Source organism: Bufo gargarizans, chromosome 3, assembly GCF_014858855.1.
Source record: "Bufo gargarizans isolate SCDJY-AF-19 chromosome 3, ASM1485885v1, whole genome shotgun sequence".
Lineage (NCBI taxonomy): Eukaryota > Metazoa > Chordata > Amphibia > Anura > Bufonidae > Bufo > Bufo gargarizans.
Window position 1 is genome coordinate 201,206,144 of NC_058082.1, and position 18,065 is coordinate 201,224,208.

Genomic DNA, 18,065 nt, shown 5'->3' on the forward strand with positions numbered 1-18,065 from the left:
CGCTGGGTGACAGGTATGGGTTTAGTGACAGAATTAGATTTGGAAATGCACAGTAGCGGGTGTGTGAAGTTATTCTGAATGACCCAATGTGCACCTTGAATATTATATACCCTTTTAGGGATAGATTTCAAATAGCTCTGATATAGCAGAAACCACTAAATTATGAAATTGCTAAATTGGGAATTGTATTTCAACCCAGAACAAGAAATGTGCTTGAACGGACACTAAATAACTCGCCCAGCTACAGCACTAAGGACAGATTTAGCGGGATATAAATTTGAGGCCTAGTATTTAGGCGCTGGGTGACAGGTATGGGTTTAGTGCCAGAATTAGACTTGGAAATACACAGTAGCGGGTGTGTGTGAAGTTATTCTGAATGACCCAATGTGCACCTTGAATATTATATACCCTTTTAGGGATAGATTTCAAATAGCTCTGATATAGCAGAAACCACTAAATTATGAAATTGCTAAATTGGGAATTGTATTTCAACCCAGAACAAGAAATGTGCTTGAACGGACACTAAATAACTCGCCCAGCTACAGCACTAAGGACAGATTTAGCGGGATATAAATTTGAGGCCTAGTATTTAGGCGCTGGGTGACAGGTATGGGTTTAGTGCCAGAATTAGACTTGGAAATACACAGTAGCGGGTGTGTGTGAAGTTATTCTGAATGACCCAATGTGCACCTTGAATATTATATACCCTTTTAGGGATAGATTTCAAATAGCTCTGATATAGCAGAAACCACTAAATTATGAAATTGCTAAATTGGGAATTGTATTTCAACCCAGAACAAGAAATGTGCTTGAACGGACACTAAATAACTCGCCCAGCTACAGCACTAGGGACAGATTTAGCTGGATATAAATTTGAGGCCTAGTATTTAGGCGCTGCGTGACAGGTATGGGTTTAGTGACAGAATTAGACTTGGAAATACACAGTAGCGGGTGTGTGTGAAGTTATTCTGAATGACCCAATGTGCACCTTGAATATTATATACCCTTTTAGGGATAGATTTCAAATAGCTCTGATATAGCAGAAACCACTAAATTATGAAATTGCTAAATTGGGAATTGTATTTCAACCCAGAACAAGAAATGTGCTTGAACGGACACTAAATAACTCGCCCAGCTACAGCACTAGGGACAGATTTAGCTGGATATAAATTTGAGGCCTAGTATTTAGGCGCTGGGTGACCGGTATGGATTTAGTGACAGAATTAGACTGGGATATGGCCAAAAAATAAACAGACTATTGCTGGTTAAATGCACTTGGTGTGACAGCTTCACCCTGATGTAGGCTTTAGCCAAAAAACAACCACACCATTGAGGGTTAAATGCACTTGGTGACAGGCGCAGCTTGCCCCTGATTTTGTATATGGCCAAAAAATGAACAGACTATTGCTGGTTAAATGCACTTGGTGTGACAGCTTCACCCTGATGTAGGCTTTAGCCAAAAAACAACCACACCATTGAGGGTTAAATGCACTTGGTCGCAGCTTGTGCTGGCGCACCACAAGACACAAAATGGCCGCCGATCACCCCAGAAAAATGTGACTGACAAACGGTCTGTGCAGCCTAAAAACAGTGAGCAATTGAGGATCAGCAGCTCAATGATCCACAGCTGCAGATCGATCAGTTAATCAAGTCCTTTGGAGGAGTTAATCTGCTTAATCTCGCCCTACTGTCGCAGCCGCAACCTCTCCCTACGCTAATCAGAGCAGAGTGACGGGCGGCGCTATGTGACTCCAGCTTAAATAGAGGCTGGGTCACATGGTGCTCTGGCCAATCACAGCCATGCCAATAGTAGGCATGGCTGTGATGGCCTCTTGGGGCAAGTAGTATGACGCTTGTTGATTGGCTGCTTTGCAGCCTTTCAAAAAGCGCCAAGAAAGCGTCACAAAAGCGCGAAGAAAGCGACGAACACCGAACCCGAACCCGGACTTTTACGAAAATGTCCGGGTTCGGGTCCGTGTCACGGACACCCCAAAATTCGGTACGAACCCGAACTATACAGTTCGAGTTCGCTCATCCCTACTTATTAGCCATTCTGTAGGGAATTTACATACAGCCATTGTTGCGCTGTTATAATAGCAAAAATAAGTATGTGCTATTAGTCAATCTGCGGTGAATTTAAATTGTCATACAGCCATTGTTACGGTTTATTAATAGGAAAAATAAGTACTTCTTATTAGCCGTTCTGCGGTGAACTTACATGGTCATTCTGTGGTGAAATTATTTTTGGGTGCACAAATAGGAAATCTAATTGCGTCTATTAGCCGCTCAGTGGTGAAATATTTTTGGGACACAGCTTGTTTTGCGCAAAATGCTCGGTGAATGCTGAGTTTCTTCTGTAGGGACTGAATAATCGTCTATTCGCCGTTCAGTGGCGAAAATTTTTGGGCTACAGCCTATTTTGGGGTGTACAGATAGATTATCTAATTGTGTCTATTAGCCGTTCAGTGGTGATTTTTTGGGGGGATACAGGCTGTTTTGGGGTGTACAAATAGAAAATTTAATTGTGTCTATTAGCCGTTCAGTGGTAAAATTTGTTTTGGCTACAGTCTGTGTTGCGCAAACTGCTCAGTGAATGCTGAGTTTCTTCTGTAGGGACTGAATAATCATCTATTAGCTGTTCATTGGTGAAATTTTTTTGGGCTACAGACTGTTTTGGGGTGTACACATAGGAAATTTAATTGTGTCTATTAGCCGTTCAGTGGTGAAATTTTTTGCGGAAAACAGCCTGTTTTTAGCAAATTGCTCGGTTAATGCTGACTTTCTTCTGTCGGGACTGAATAATCGTCTATTCGCTGTTCAGTGTTGAAAATTTTGTGGTGTACACATAGGAAATTTTATTGTGTCTATTAGCCGTTCAGTGGTGAAATAGTTTTGGGTATACAGCCTGTTTTGGGGTGTACAAATAGGAAATCTAATTGCGCCTATTAGAAGTTCAGTGGTGAAATGTTTTGGGAAAACAGCCTGTTTTGGGGTGTATTAGTTTACATTTAATTTAATTAATTTATTTTATAGTTTGTAAGACAGACAAGTGACAGGCCATTCAAAGGGAATGGGCAGTGGCCATAATGTTTCTGTTGCAGGCAGAAGTAGCAACAGAAGAAGTGGGGGTGGCAGCAGGAGTCGCAGTGAGAGGCCTGATCTCCCGGTGTCATATAGCGGTCGTGTCTTGACCAGCAACCCAGCGGTGCTTGAATGGTTGACTCGGTCTTCGACTTCATAGCAAGTGACATCAGACACCCCCAGCCAAGAGTTGGTGTGTTCTTATGATATGACGCTTAGTTAGCATGGCCTGGGAGCAGGCTCTGTTCCCTCGAGTGTCCTCAACCTGCCTCTGTCATTTTCTATTTCCTCAGTGCGAGAAGTAATATATGCCGTACGCTCGGCTCCACTTTTCAGCGAGGATGAGCTACTAGAAGACAGTCAGCAGCTACTGCCCAGACAAGATCTAGAGGAGAGATCCACCACTTCCTCTGGTAGGCAGGAAAGTACTGATGATGAGAGTCACATGGTAGCAGGCACTGTGAGTGGTCAGGTTCCCAGCCCTGAGACCGTTAAGTGGAAAATCATTGACATGCAGGCAGTAGTGGATGATGATGATGTAGCTGGTTGCACTTGGAATCCAGGTAAAAAGGGGCTTCATCATCATCATCATAATCATCATCAGGAGTAGAGGGTGGCATGTTGCATGTAAGACAGCGACTGAGTCAACAGGGTGGCAGCAATGGGAGGTCGGGAGCCAAACATGACTGGGGTAGGCCACCCGCTTTGCAGGAGCTTACCTGTAACGGTGCAGGGGTTTACGGAGGCAGCAGTACCAGACAGTCAGCATGAAGTGTTGGGGGGGGGAAATGCCATAATTGGTGGTGTCAAATATTTTTGTTAAGCTGCCGGAGGAGGTGAACATGCCGATTTGCCGAATTTGTGGGCAGAAAGTGATACGTGGCCAGGGTGCCAATGTTGGCACGACAGCCCGGCGTCAACACATGCAGTGTCACCATAAAGTTACCTGTTAGAACTGTGGCTCCGATGTGGTGGTCCAGCCTGCCGCATCACCAAATGGCACACACCCAATTTCATGCAGTCAAGGCTCCACCACCTCACTGAAGGGAGCTGTCTGTCCTTGGCATCAACTGCTAGTCCTGATGCTCCTGCTCCTCGTCCTCCTACTTCTAATCAGTCATTTTGTCAGCAATCGATCATCGAAGCGATTGCCAAGAGACAACAGTATGCGTGCACTTATCCAACGGCGCAGAAGCTGAACGTGCTCCTGTCCAAGTTGCTGGTGCTGCAGTCTCTCCCTTTCCAAGTGGTGGACTCTTTTCAGAGAACTGATGGCTTGTGCTGAGCCCAGGTGGTGAGTCCAAAGCCGGCATTTCTTTGCAAAAAAAGCAGTACAAGCCGTCCACACATATGTAGAACAGAAGAAGGGTAAGTCCTTGAGCATGTCGGTGTCTGCCAAAGTGCATGGCAGCGCCAACGTATGGAGCTATAACTATGGTCAAGGACAATATATGTCCTTTACAGCCCACTGGGTAAATGTGGTTCCTGCCCAGCCACACCAGCAACTTGGCCAGGTGATGCAGCTTCCACCTCCACATTCTCACGCCGTTGCTTATGCGACAATGTCTGCCTCTGCCTCCTCATCCTCTACCGCAGGGATGTCAAACTCGTGGCCCTCCAGCTGTTGCAAAACTACAACTCCCATCATGCCTGGGCATACTACAGCTATCAGGGAATGATGGGAGATGTAGTTTTGCAACATCTGGAGGGCCATGAGTTTGACATCCATGCTCTACCGTGTCCTCAGCTTCCACTGCAGGGACAATTAACAGTGCTCCTCCAGCATACCCCATGTGCAGGGCATGGCTGTGTCACGCTGTTCTGCACCTAGTTTGCCTGGGTGAACAGAGTCACACAGGGGAGGAACAGCTCTGCATCCTTCATCAAGAAATCAAATCTTGGCTTTCTCCTTGACAACTCAAAATCGGAACCATGGTGACCGACAACAGGAAGAACTTAGTGTCTGCGCTGCATCAAGGAGGGCTGAGCCATGCACTGTCCTGCATGGCGCACTTGTTTAATCTGATTGTCAAGAGGCTCCTAAAGTATTCACCCCATCTGCAAAACATCCTGAAAATGGCCAGGAAACTGCATGCACTTTAGCCACTCGTGCACCACAAAGCACAATCTCCTTGAGCTGCAAAGGCAAAATGGCATCCCCCAACATAGGCTGATATGTGACGTTTCCACTCGTTAGAATTCCACCCTCCATATTTTGGACCGATTATTCAAATAGAGAAAGGCCATCAACCTTTTCTTGATGATACAGGCAGACAGAGGCACTCCCCTGTGTAACTTAAATGTTAGCCAGTGGCAGCTCATGTGTGACACCTTCCATTTGCTTGTGCCCTTTATTTGTCAGTTGCCAGGACTATGGGATGAACAACGTCATTCCACTGATTCATGTCCTGGAACAGATGCTGCTAAATCTGTCTGTCCAAGGGAAATGAGGAGACGTGTTGACTATGTTTCACAGCCACCTGTGGGGGCTGAGTTAGAGGAGGTGGAGGCGGAGGACATTTGAGCAGAAGCAATGCATAGAGAAATGGTTGTTTTTTCTACACAGGTGACAGGAGAGGAGGAGCAGGAGGAGAAGCAGCAGCCGAAGTAGCTACAGGGCGATGAGGAAGACAAGGCAGATGACCCAGACACACCGTGGCAGTATGAAGTGGAGATGGAGGCAGGGAGTCCCTTCGAGTCATTTGCACAAATGGCCAGATGCGTACTCAGTTGCTTGTGTAGTAACAGCCGAATTGTCACCATTGGAAAAAGGGATGACTACTGGCTCTCCACCATCTTAGACCCTCACTATTGGTCAAAAATGGGGGCATGCTTCACACCCGCTGAGAGAGAAGACAAACTGAACTACTATCAAGACATCCTATGTTGTCAGTTGGCTGCTGCCTATGTGTGCCATCGACCATCATAATGCAGATCTGACCAGTGGGGCCCTCTGTACTCACGTTCCACTGCCATGGCTGTGTGTGTGGGGGGGGGGGGGGGGCAGGAGCAGTACCAGCTCCATCAGCAGCAACTTGAGTCTAAAGTCGCTGATGAGCAGTTTTTTGCACCCTTCGACCGAAGAAACTACTCACCAGCAGCAGCAGGTAGACATAGAGCAGAACCTGTTCTGGCAGGTTGTGGCATACTTAGAGTGCGCCATGACACCCCACATGGAAAATCCCCTGGACTACTGAGCAGCCAAACTGGATTTGTGGCCGCAACTGGCCGAGACTGCTCTCGACAAGCTTTTCTGCCCGGCCAGCAGTGTGGAATATTGCTCCCCACCTCCCCACTCTACCATTGTGCCACTCTGTGTTGTCTCCTCATGCTGCTGCCCCCTCACCACTCTGTGATCTCCTCATGCTGCTGCCACCTTACCACTCTGTGGTCTCTTCATGCTGCTGCCACCTCACCAATCTGCTGTCTCCTCACGCTGCTGCCACATCCCCACTCTGTGGTCTCCTCATGCTTCTGCCACCTCACCACTCTGATCTTCTCATGCTGCTGCCACCTCACCACTCTGTGGTCTCTTTATTCTGCTGCCACATCACCACTCTGTGGGCTTCTCATGCTGCTGCCACCTCACCACTCTGTCAAAGGGCCACTGTCACAATCAGTGTGGGGGGGACTCCACACTGAACACAGGAGGGAAGGGGAACAGTAACTGGGCCTGGAAACTAGGGAAGAAACAGGTCACCTCCGAGACAACCATAATCAGGGCCCTGACTACCTATCAATATGAATAGACCTTGAAGGTAGGAATATTTGTAAGCAGTATACCTAGGCCCTGATTTCCCTATAAGGCCCTGGAATAAGTATAGGACCAGAGACAACCCATTCCTCCCCAGATGGATGAATGGAAGTCTCTGTCTCAGGCCCAGATACAAGAACAGGGAGTATAACAAATACAAACAAACGTGACACTTAACTTCTGTAGAGATGGAAGAACAGGAACACCAGAGAGGATCACACACCAGAATTGGCTTATGATTTGGTTGCCAAAAGCACGAGTGGGTACAAAACACAGAAGAAATATTCCATTCACGTGTCATCTCTGTTTTTGGATCCACTCCTTTTTTTTTTTTACTTTAGCAACAATGATGGATTACTGACCAAATGCTGACCGAGTGAAGGCGGATACTCATACTCAACAGACATGGTCCGTATTTTGGGGGTTATTGTTCTGACAGGTCAGAGGAAGGGCAACATAATCAGTGACGTCAACACAAACTTACTGCTGACACCCTCTCCACTCTGTCAGGGGGGCTCTACTTGTATTAATGATAAAACAAAGTTCCAGCACTCACTTTTTCTTGGTAGCTAAAATCCTCGTCTTTATTCAGGCAGTAGAAAATAATATTCAGGACATGCACCCGCTAGTGTAGCAACATTGACGCGTTTCGAACAAAGTTCTTATTCTTAACTGTACTTAACTCTACTTGTATAATCATTTAATAGAACAGGTTCTGTAGAAATCTATGTGGAATCAGCTGATGACTGTGTAAAAGGAGTGCGCTCTTTCACGCTGTAGTAGGATCTTGGGCCACTGCACAGTTCTTTATACCTGGCACTAACATTGACCTGTAAGGCTGAGTTCACACTTGAGTTATTTGGTCAGTTTTGGCCTTATAACTGCCCAAATAAGTGAAGTGTGCAGTGATTCTAAGAGTGATGCCTGTCATCTGCGTTTCATACAGTATTGTTTCACTACCACAGCAGACTCCTTATGCATGTTTCTGAAAGGCACAGTGTTCTATACCACTTTACAGGCTCTCTGCAGCCAGGAAATAGCAGCTTTTTAACACAATTCGCCACAAATAATTTCAGATCGAATCAAATGTTTTTGGAAAATTCGGGGAACCGACTAAATCAAATTTTTGGGAAATTCTCTCATCTCTATTTTGCCATCTTATTTTTTTTTTTTTTTATCAAAATGGAAGAATCACTCAGAACTATAGCTCAATCATTTGAACAGTATGAAGGTTTGGTCATCAAGAACACTGGTTCCATTATTCTAGGTTAGGAATCAAAAATGTTAAACAGCTAAATTGTGTCCAGCTACTTTTCATGCACACATGTCAAAACTTGGGACTATTACTCTAATAGAAATTCATATTTTATAAAGTGATGGTATATTGCTAGGATATGTCATTGCTTTATAATGAGTCTGACCTCTAGAACCCTCACCAGTCATGAGATTTAGCGCTGCATCGTCTATACTGATTTTATCTACACAGCATTGCCCCAGTCACCTGCTGTGCAAGGAACTTAATACACAGAGTCCCCAACTGCTATATTTCATGAAGCCTCTAAGACACTTACTATATGGTACTCCTTGGCATACAGTATCTGGCAGATGTTCTTCCTTAGAAAAACTACTTGAGGTTTTACAGAGCCATAATATAAATTGAAAATAAATTCTGTGCATTAAATACTACTATACAAATAACAAAGATCATATGAAAATAATATCTTAGGATTTGATCATATTAGTTTTTTTTATGGAATGCATTAGTCTTCTGTTCTGATCAGAACTGCTTTAAAAAGAAGTAAAAGCAAACTATGTTCAAGGTCAACTATTAAAATCTACTAATACTGCTTATGTTGAACTGGTTTTCTTTAAATTCCAATAAACTTGAAATAACACCTATTCCTTAATTCAAACAGAAGTCTTGTCCTTGAAATAAAATATATGGTTCAAATTAAAAGAATAAATATTAGTCGGCACAGTTAACACATATATTGCTTTTTCATCAGCCTGTCTATGACTTAAAAGTCACAAAACACTAGACCCAGAGCCGAACACTTTAATTTAAGGAAACTACCATCTATAACAGAAAAATGTGAGTTTTCTTTACTTGTGCTCTTCATCTGTCCTTATTTAGATTGTTAACATACCTTTTTTCATCATCTTGCCTCTGGAACGTATTTGTAAGCTTGAAGTTAGAAGTCAAGTAAAGTTTTTACCCAATTTAAGTTTCAACAGGCATTCGAAAAACTGGCCTCAAATTCTACAGTCATAAGAATAATGCTGGCAGGCTTGAGTTTTGCCTTTGGCAAAGAAAGAATAATGGCCAAATCGATTTTCCTAGTGTATTTCGTGGACTAGAGAATCTGCCAGTTTTGTGAATTGGGAAATCAGGACTGAATCAAGATTGACAAACGAAACTAAAAGTTTAAAGATCGAATAAATCTAGAGAAAGTCACAATGTGCAACATCAAAGCTGTTCAGTAAAAGCTTAAGTTGTAACTCCAGAAAAATGCAGAAAATTCATATTTTAGATTAATTTAAAATGTTTTACAAGCACCAAATGAACGATCTCTGCTACCATCGTAAAAGGGATAGTCTTACTTCAATAAATGGTACATCATGCAATCTGTACACTTGTACACCACTGACATGTCAGTGGTGTATGGGAGTACTGATTCCGAAGTGGCCACAAACAGAACTCATGCCAAATGGCCATTAAAAAGGTTAAGACTACTGTGGACGAAGCTTGATTCAGCCGTAGGTAATACAATGTAAAAATCTTCCAGCACATAGAGGATAAAACCTTGAAAGATTTATTTAATAAATCAAAAAAAAAACATCTCCCTGGATAGCACCACATTCACTGGTATCACATTTCAATCAGTATATAGATATAAATCATGGCATTGAGCTCTATATAGGCAAGAGCACACATTAGAGCAGAGATAGTATACGGCTCCTCCTTTAGGTATCAGCAAACTTTATCTGAAGGTTTAAGTACAGATGTAGCAGGGGTAACACACATTCTTAACTCAAATTTCTTAACTCATCGCATTATCTTGAAACAAAAGCCATTGAAAAGCAATTGCTTAACGCATTTAGTTTAGATAACATGTCTCATAAAGCACGTGTGTTAACCCTGCTACATCAGTATTCTTTAAATGGGTTGTCTCAAGATAAAAACTTATCACCTACCCACAGGATCTGGCATAAGTGTCTGATTGGTGGGGGTTCAACCAATGAAACTCCCACTGATTACAAGACTGAGCAGCCAGAGTCTATAGAGTGAATGGAGTGGCATTCATACATGGTACTACTGGTCCATTCAACACTGCCAAATAGAAGCCAAGTATAATGCTCATCTATCTCGGGAAGATTAACAGAGTGACCAAGTGCATGAATAACCTTCACTTTGCTCACTCTGGGAACTCCAGGACCCCGTTTTTGTGATCAGTGGGGCTCAAAGTGGTCTGGCCCCTGACAGTGGAATTCTTATACACTATTCTGTGGATAAGGGTTACGTTTTTATTCTCGTGCAGCCTCTTTCATCTGTTCAGTATTTACAAATAAACCCAGTGCTATTTTGACACATTCTGCTCAGGATGGTCACTTTAACGTGATTCATTGTATTAGGGTCCATTCACACGTCCGCAAGTGTTTTGCGGATCCGCAAAACACGGACACCTGCAATGTGCGATCCGCAATTTGCGGACCGCACATCACAGACACTATAATAGAAAATGCCTTTTCTGGTCCGCAATTGTGGACAAGACTAGGACATGTTCTATTTTTTTCAGGAACGAAATTGCGGATCTCGAAAAAAAAGGATCCTGAAAATACGGATGCGGATCCAGAAAAATGCGGATGTGGATCCAGGAAATGTGGATTTGCATCCGTTCCAGCCCCATTGAAAGTGAATGGGTCCACAAATTGCGAAACGAATGCGGACCCAAATTACGGACGTGTGACGGTAATGTGTTTTTGGTGCATAAGGCTAGTTTCACACTAGCGGCACGGGAGTCCAGCAGGTGAACAGCCTGTCGGATCCGTCCTGCCATTAGTTCATGTGTGCCCCCGGACTGCAGCTCTGTCCCCATTGACCATAATGGGGGCGGGGGTGGAGTTCCAGCGGCAGCAAGGCAGCAAACGGTGAGAGGCAGCTGGACTAAAAGTACTGCATATGTCGTACTTTTAGTCAGGCTGCCTCTCGCTGTGCACTGCTGTGCTGCCGCCAGAACTCCGTGAACTACGGCAGGATGGATCCAAAAGGCTCTTCACCTGCCAGAACAGCCTGCCGGACTCCGCTGCCGCTAATGTGAAAGTATGTTTAAGCTAATCAAAATAATGTTGGCTACATCTGTAAGTACAGTATCTTTTATTAACTGATAAAACTGAAAAAGCAGTTTGAACTTACAGATTTTTTCTTCTTTTTACATCTTGGCTTTTTACAGCTTGAATAATAATTAAGTGCTGCATACTCCATCAGTGCCGCAAATACAAATAAGAAACAGACTGTGACAAAAAGATCCATGGCGGTGACATATGAAACTCTTGGTAAGGACTTTCTTGCTATGGTACTTAAAGTTGTCATTGTCAATACTGTGGTGATACCTGAATCAAAAAACAAATACACTCAGTTTATAGCAGAAAAGCTTATATAACATTGAAATACTGTATTATCCAGGAACCTAATAATCATGAAAGCATTTTATTTCAAATTAATACATGTAGTCAATTACAATGATGATTTGCAGTGTGAGTCATTCCCTGTGGATCAAGTCAATTTGCCAGAAATGATTTTGAAGTTACCTTTTAAGATGTGTCAAATGTCATTTCTTCTGGAAAGGAAGCATTCACATTCACACTCCTCAGGTTTGTATCTCATTCTTTGTTTTAACATGAATGAATCACAATAATGGATAAAAGAAATCCTAAGTTTGGGAAGATTTTACTTTCTCCTCCTGGTTACTCCTCCTGACTTTGATTTATGTAAATTGAAGAGGATGCCAATGTCAAATTCCTGACTGACTGAGTGTTCTTGACATTGGTCTCTACACTACTGGGAAATTTAATGTATATGATTTTATTCAACACTTATTGTATCTAGAATAGAATGAAATGTGTGTAAATATCATACATTCTACAAAAGTGACCAATGTTAATTCCTTTGTTAAAGATACTAAACAAGATATGCTATGCCTATGTGAACGGTAGAGCACAACTGACAACAAATTGCCAATAGCTTATGAGTAGTTACATGAAGCAATATAGAAAAAGATGAAGAAAGATTAACCCTGATATCCAGAATGGAGCTGTTATTTAATTGCTTCCTATATAATGTGTGGGGATTTGCTCTGGTAGTTAGGAATAGCGGATGCAGTATAGAGGCAAATTACACAGTTCTTGAATCAAACAGCAGTGTTTATTCACACATTGGTGTATAACAAAATGCAGATAAGGTGTATCACAAAACACAAGTGGCTCGGTGTTTGTTCACACACAAGGAAAGTCCATAAACAATAAAAGTCACCTTTTCTCCTGCGTGTTAATACACACCCTGTTAGCAGTTTAGCCTCATTAATTCCATAGTTGGCCTGTTTGCCTTTAGAGGGGCCTGAGTCCTCCAGCCCGATTAGTCCAGCTTTTCGAAGGGAGTCTACTACAGCCTGCACTTTGGGCAGGTGAATTTCCCAGTCCATACTGTGGATGACAATATTGTCCAGGTAAGCCGAAGCGTACCCACGATGTGGTCGCAGCACAATGTCCATTAGCCTTTGGAAAGTGGAGGGGGTGCCATGCAGACCAAAGGGTAGCACCTTATACTGATACAGCCCCTCTGGTGTGATGAAGGCCGTCTTCTCTTTGGTAGCCTCCATTAGAGGGTACCTGCCAGTACCCTTTGGTGAGGTCCAAAACAGAAAAATACCAAGCTTGTGCTAATAGAGTTGAGCGAACACCTGGATGTTCGGGTTCGAGAAGTTCGGCCGAACATCCCGGAAATGTTCGGGTTCGGGATCCGAACCCGATCCGAACTTCGTCCCGAACCCGAACCCCATTGAAGTCAATGGGGACCCGAACTTTTCGGCACTAAAAAGGCTGTAAAACAGCCCAGGAAAGAGCTAGAGGGCTGCAAAAGGCAGCAACATGTAGGTAAATCCCCTGCAAACAAATGTGGATAGGGAAATGAATTAAAATAAAAATTAAATAAATAAAAATTAACCAAAATCAATTGGAGAGAGGTTCCATAGCAGAGAATCTGGCTTCCCGTCACCCACCACTGGAACAGTCCATTCTCAGATATTTAGGCCCCGGCACCCAGGCAGAGGAGAGAGGTCCCGTAACAGAGAATCTGTCTTCATGTCAGCAGAGAATTAGTCTGCATGTCATAGCAGAGAATGAGGCTTCACGTCAGCCACCACTGCAACAGTCCATTGGCATATATTTAGGCCCAGCACCCAGGCAGAGGAGGGAGGTCCCGTAACAGAGAATCTGTCTTCATGTCAGCAGAGAATCAGTCTGCATGTCATAGCAGAGAATGAGGCTTCACGTCAGCCACCACTGCAACAGTCCATTGGCATATATTTAGGCCCAGCACCCAGGCAGAGGAGGGAGGTCCCGTAACAGAGAATCTGTCTTCATGTCAGCAGAGAATTAGTCTGCATGTCATAGCAGAGAATGAGGCTTCACGTCAGCCACCACTGCAACAGTCCATTGGCATATATTTAGGCCTAGCACACAGGCAGAGGAGAGAGGTCCCGTAACAGAGGATCTGTCTTCATGTCAGCAGAGAATCAGTCTGCATGTCATAGCAGAGAATGAGGCTTCACGTCAGCCACCACTGCAACAGTCCATTGGCATATATTTAGGCCCAGCACACACACAGGCAGAGGAGAGAGGTCCCGTAACAGAGAATCTGGCTTCATGTCAGCAGAGAATCAGTCTGCATGTCATAGCAGAGAATGAGGCTTCACGTCAGCCACCACTGCAACAGTCCATTGGCATATATTTAGGCCCAGCACACACACAGGCAGAGGAGAGAGGTCCCGTAACAGAGAATCTGGCTTCATGTCAGCAGAGAATCAGTCTGCATGTCATAGCAGAGAATGAGGCTTCACGTCAGCCACCACTGCAACAGTCCATTGGCATATATTTAGGCCCAGCACACACACAGGCAGAGGAGAGAGGTCCCGTAACAGAGAATCTGGCTTCATGTCAGCAGAGAATCAGTCTGCATGTCATAGCAGAGAATGAGGCTTCACGTCAGCCACCACTGCAACAGTCCATTGGCATATATTTAGGCCTAGCACACAGGCAGAGCAGAGAGGTCCCGTAACAGACAATCTGGCTTCATGTCAGCAGAGAATCAGTCTGCATGTCATAGCAGAGAATGAGGCTTCACGTCACCCACCACTGCAACAGTCCATTGGCATATATTTAGGCCTAGCACACAGGCAGAGCAGAGAGGTCCCGTAACAGACGATCTGGCTTCATGTCAGCAGAGAATCAGTCTGCATGTCATAGCAGAAAATCAGGATTCACGTCACCCAGGACTGTAAGAGTCCGTTTTCATAAATTTAGGCCCAGCACCCAGGCAGAGGAGAGAGGTCCCTTAACAGACAATCTGGCTTCATGTCAGCAGAGAATCAGTCTTCATATCATAGCAGAGAATCAGGCTTCACGTCACCCACCACTGCAACAGTCCATTGGCATATATTTAGGCCTAGCACACAGGCAGAGCAGAGAGGTCCCGTAACAGACAATCTGGCTTCATGTCAGCAGAGAATCAGTCTGCATGTCATAGCAGAGAATCAGGCTTCACGTCAGCCACCACTGCAACAGTCCATTGTCATAAATTTAGGCCCAGCACCCAGGCAGAGGAGAGAGGTCCCGTAACAGACAATCTGGCTTCATGTCAGCAGAGAATTAGTCTGCATGTCATAGCAGAGAATCAGGCTTCATGTCAGCCACCACTGCAACAGTCCATTGGCATATATTTAGGCCTAGCACACAGGCAGAGGAGAGGTTCATTCAACTTTGGGTAGCCTCGCAATATAATGGTAAAATGAAAATAAAAATAGGATTGAATGAGGAAGTGCCCTGGAGTCCAATAATATATGGTTATGGGGAGGTAGTTAATGTCTAATCTGGACAAGGGACGGACAGGTCCTGTGGGATCCATGCCTGGTTCATTTTTATGAACGTCAGCTTGTCCACATTGGCTGTAGACAGGCGGCTGCGTTTGTCTGTAATGACGCCCCCTGCCGTGCTGAATACACGTTCAGACAAAACGCTGGCTGCCGGGCAGGCCAGCACCTCCAAGGCATAAAAGGCTAGCTCTGGCCACGTGGACAATTTAGAGACCCAGAAGTTGAATGGGGCCGAACCATCAGTCAGTACGTAGAGGGGTGTGCACACGTACTGTTCCACCATGTTAGTGAAATGTTGCCTCCTGCTAACACGTTGCGTATCAGGTGGTGGTGCAGTTAGCTGTGGCGTGTTGACAAAAGTTTTCCACATCTCTGCCATGCTAACCCTGCCCTCAGAGGAGCTGGCCGTGACACAGCTGCCTTGGCGACCTCTTGCTCCTCCTCTGCCTTGGCCTTGGGCTTCCACTTGTTCCCCTGTGACATTTGGGAATGCTCTCAGTAGCGCGTCTACCAACGTGCGCTTGTACTCGCGCATCTTCCTATCACGCTCCAGTGCAGGAAGTAAGGTGGGCACATTGTCTTTGTAGCGTGGATCCAGCAGGGTGGCAACCCAGTAGTCCGCACAGGTTAAAATGTGGGCAACTCTGCTGTCGTTGCGCAGGCACTGCAGCATGTAGTCGCTCATGTGTGCCAGGCTGCCCAGGGATAAGGACAAGCTGTCCTCTGTGGGAGGCGTATCGTCATCGTCCTGCCTTTCCCCCCAGCCACGCACCAGTGATGGACCCGAGCTGCGTTGGGTGCCACCCCGCTGTGACCATGCTTCATCCTCATCCTCCTCCACCTCCTCCTCATCCTCGTCCTCCTCGTCCTCCAGTAGTGGGCCCTGGCTGGCCACATTTGTACCTGGCCTCTGCTGTTGCCAAAAACCTCCCTCTGAGTCACTTCGAAGAGACTGGCCTGAAAGTGCTAAAAATGACCCCTCTTCCTCCTCCTCCTCCTCCTGGGCCACCTCCTCTTCCATCATCGCCCTAAGTGTTTTCTCAAGGAGACATAGAAGTGGTATTGTAACGCTGATAACGGTGTCATCGCCACTGGCCATGTTGGTGGAGTACTCGAAACAGCGCAACAGGGCACACAGGTCTCGCATGGAGGCCCAGTCATTGGTGGTGAAGTGGTGCTGTTCTGTAGTGCGACTGACCCGTGCGTGCTGCAGCTGAAACTCCACTATGGCCTGCTGCTGCTCGCACAGTCTGTCCAGCATGTGCAAGGTGGAGTTCCACCTGGTGGGCACGTCGCATATGAGGCGGTGAGCGGGAAGGCCGAAGTTACGCTGTAGCGCAGACAGGCGAGCAGCAGCAGGATGTGAACGCCGGAAGCGCGAACAGACGGCCCGCACTTTATGCAGCAGCTCTGACATGTCGGGGTAGTTGTGAATGAACTTCTGCACCACCAAATTCAGCACATGCGCCAAGCAAGGGATGTGCGTCAAATTGGCTAGTCCCAGAGCTGCAACGAGATTTCGCCCATTATCACACACCACCAGGCCGGGCTTGAGGCTCACCGGCAGCAACCACTCGTCGGTCTGTTGTTCTATACCCCGCCACAACTCCTGTGCGGTGTGGGGCCTGTCCCCCAAACATATGAGTTTCAGAATGGCCTGCTGACGTTTACCCCGGGCTGTGCTGAAGTTGGTGGTGAAGGTGTGTGGCTGACTGGATGAGCAGGTGGAAGAAGAGGAGGAGGAAGCCGAGAAGGAGGAGGTGGCAACAGGAGGCAAAGAATGTTGCCCTGCGATCCTTGGCGGCGGAAGGACGTGCGCCAAACAGCTCTCCGCCTGGGGCCCAGCTGCCACTACATTTACCCAGTGTGCAGTTAGGGAGATATAGCGTCCCTGGCCGTGCTTACTGGTCCACGTATCTGTGGTTAGGTGGACCTTGCCACAGATGGCGTTGCGCAGTGCACACTTGATTTTATCGGATACTTGGTTGTGCAGGGAAGGCACGGCTCTCTTGGAGAAGTAGTGCCGGCTGGGAACAACATACTGTGGGACAGCAAGCGACATGAGCTGTTTGAAGCTGTCTGTGTCCACCAGCCTAAATGACAGCATTTCATAGGCCAGTAGTTTAGAAATGCTGGCATTCAGGGCCAGGGATCGAGGGTGGCTAGGTGGGAATTTACGCTTTCTATCAAATGTTTGTGAGATGGAGAGCTGAACGCTGGCGTGTGACATGGTTGAGACGCTTGGTGACGGAGGTGGTGGTGGTGGTGTTGGTGGTACATCCCCTGTTTGCTGGGCGGCAGGTGCCAACGTTCCTCCAGAGGCGGAGGAAGAGGCCGAGGCGGCAGCAGCAGAATAGGCCGAGGCGGCAGCAGCAGAAGAGGTAGCAGGGGGAGCCTGAGTGACTTCCTTGGTTTTAAGGTGTTTACTCCACTGCAGTTCATGCTTTGCATGCAGGTGCCTGGTCATGCAGGTTGTGCTCAGGTTCAGAACGTTAATGCCTCGCTTCAGGCTCTGATGGCACAGCGTGCAAACCACTCGGGTCTTGTCGTCAGCACATTGTTTGAAGAAGTGCCATGCCAGGGAACTCCTTGAAGCTGCCTTTGGGGTGCTCGGTCCCAGATGGCGGCGGTCAGTAGCAGGCGGAGTCTCTTGGCGGCGGGTGTTCTGCTTTTGCCCACTGCTCCCTCTTTTGCTACGCTGTTGGCTCGGTCTCACCACTGCCTCTTCCTCCGAACTGTGAAAGTCAGTGGCACGACCTTCATTCCATGTGGGGTCTAGGACCTCATCGTCCCCTGCATCGTCTTCCACCCAGTCTTGATCCCTGACCTCCTGTTCAGTCTGCACACTGCAGAAAGACGCAGCAGTTGGCACCTGTGTTTCGTCATCATCAGAGACATGCTGAGGTGGTATTCCCATGTCCTCATCATCAGGAAACATAAGTGGTTGTGCGTCAGTGCATTCTATGTCTTTCACCGCTGGGGAAGGGCTAGGTGGATGCCCTTGGGAAACCCTGCCAGCGGAGTCTTCAAACAGCATAAGAGACTGCTGCATAACTTGAGGCTGAGACAGTTTCCCTGGTATG

At 46.1% G+C, this 18,065-nt stretch overlaps 1 protein-coding gene across 4 annotated transcripts in view; it reads right to left on the reverse strand.

Moving 5' to 3' along the window:
- GABRG3 (gamma-aminobutyric acid type A receptor subunit gamma3) overlaps positions 1-18,065 on the reverse strand; it is a 1,148,957-nt gene that overhangs the window by 57,244 nt on the left and 1,073,648 nt on the right. For 3 of the 4 annotated variants that reach the window (XM_044286710.1, XM_044286709.1, XM_044286711.1), the window contains exon 8: positions 11,250-11,446. In XM_044286710.1, coding sequence (XP_044142645.1) covers positions 11,250-11,446 — 197 coding nt within the window. Of the gene's footprint in view, positions 1-6,022; positions 6,035-11,249; positions 11,447-18,065 lie in introns of all 4 variants that reach the window. The other variant, XM_044286712.1, reaches the window with a different exon arrangement.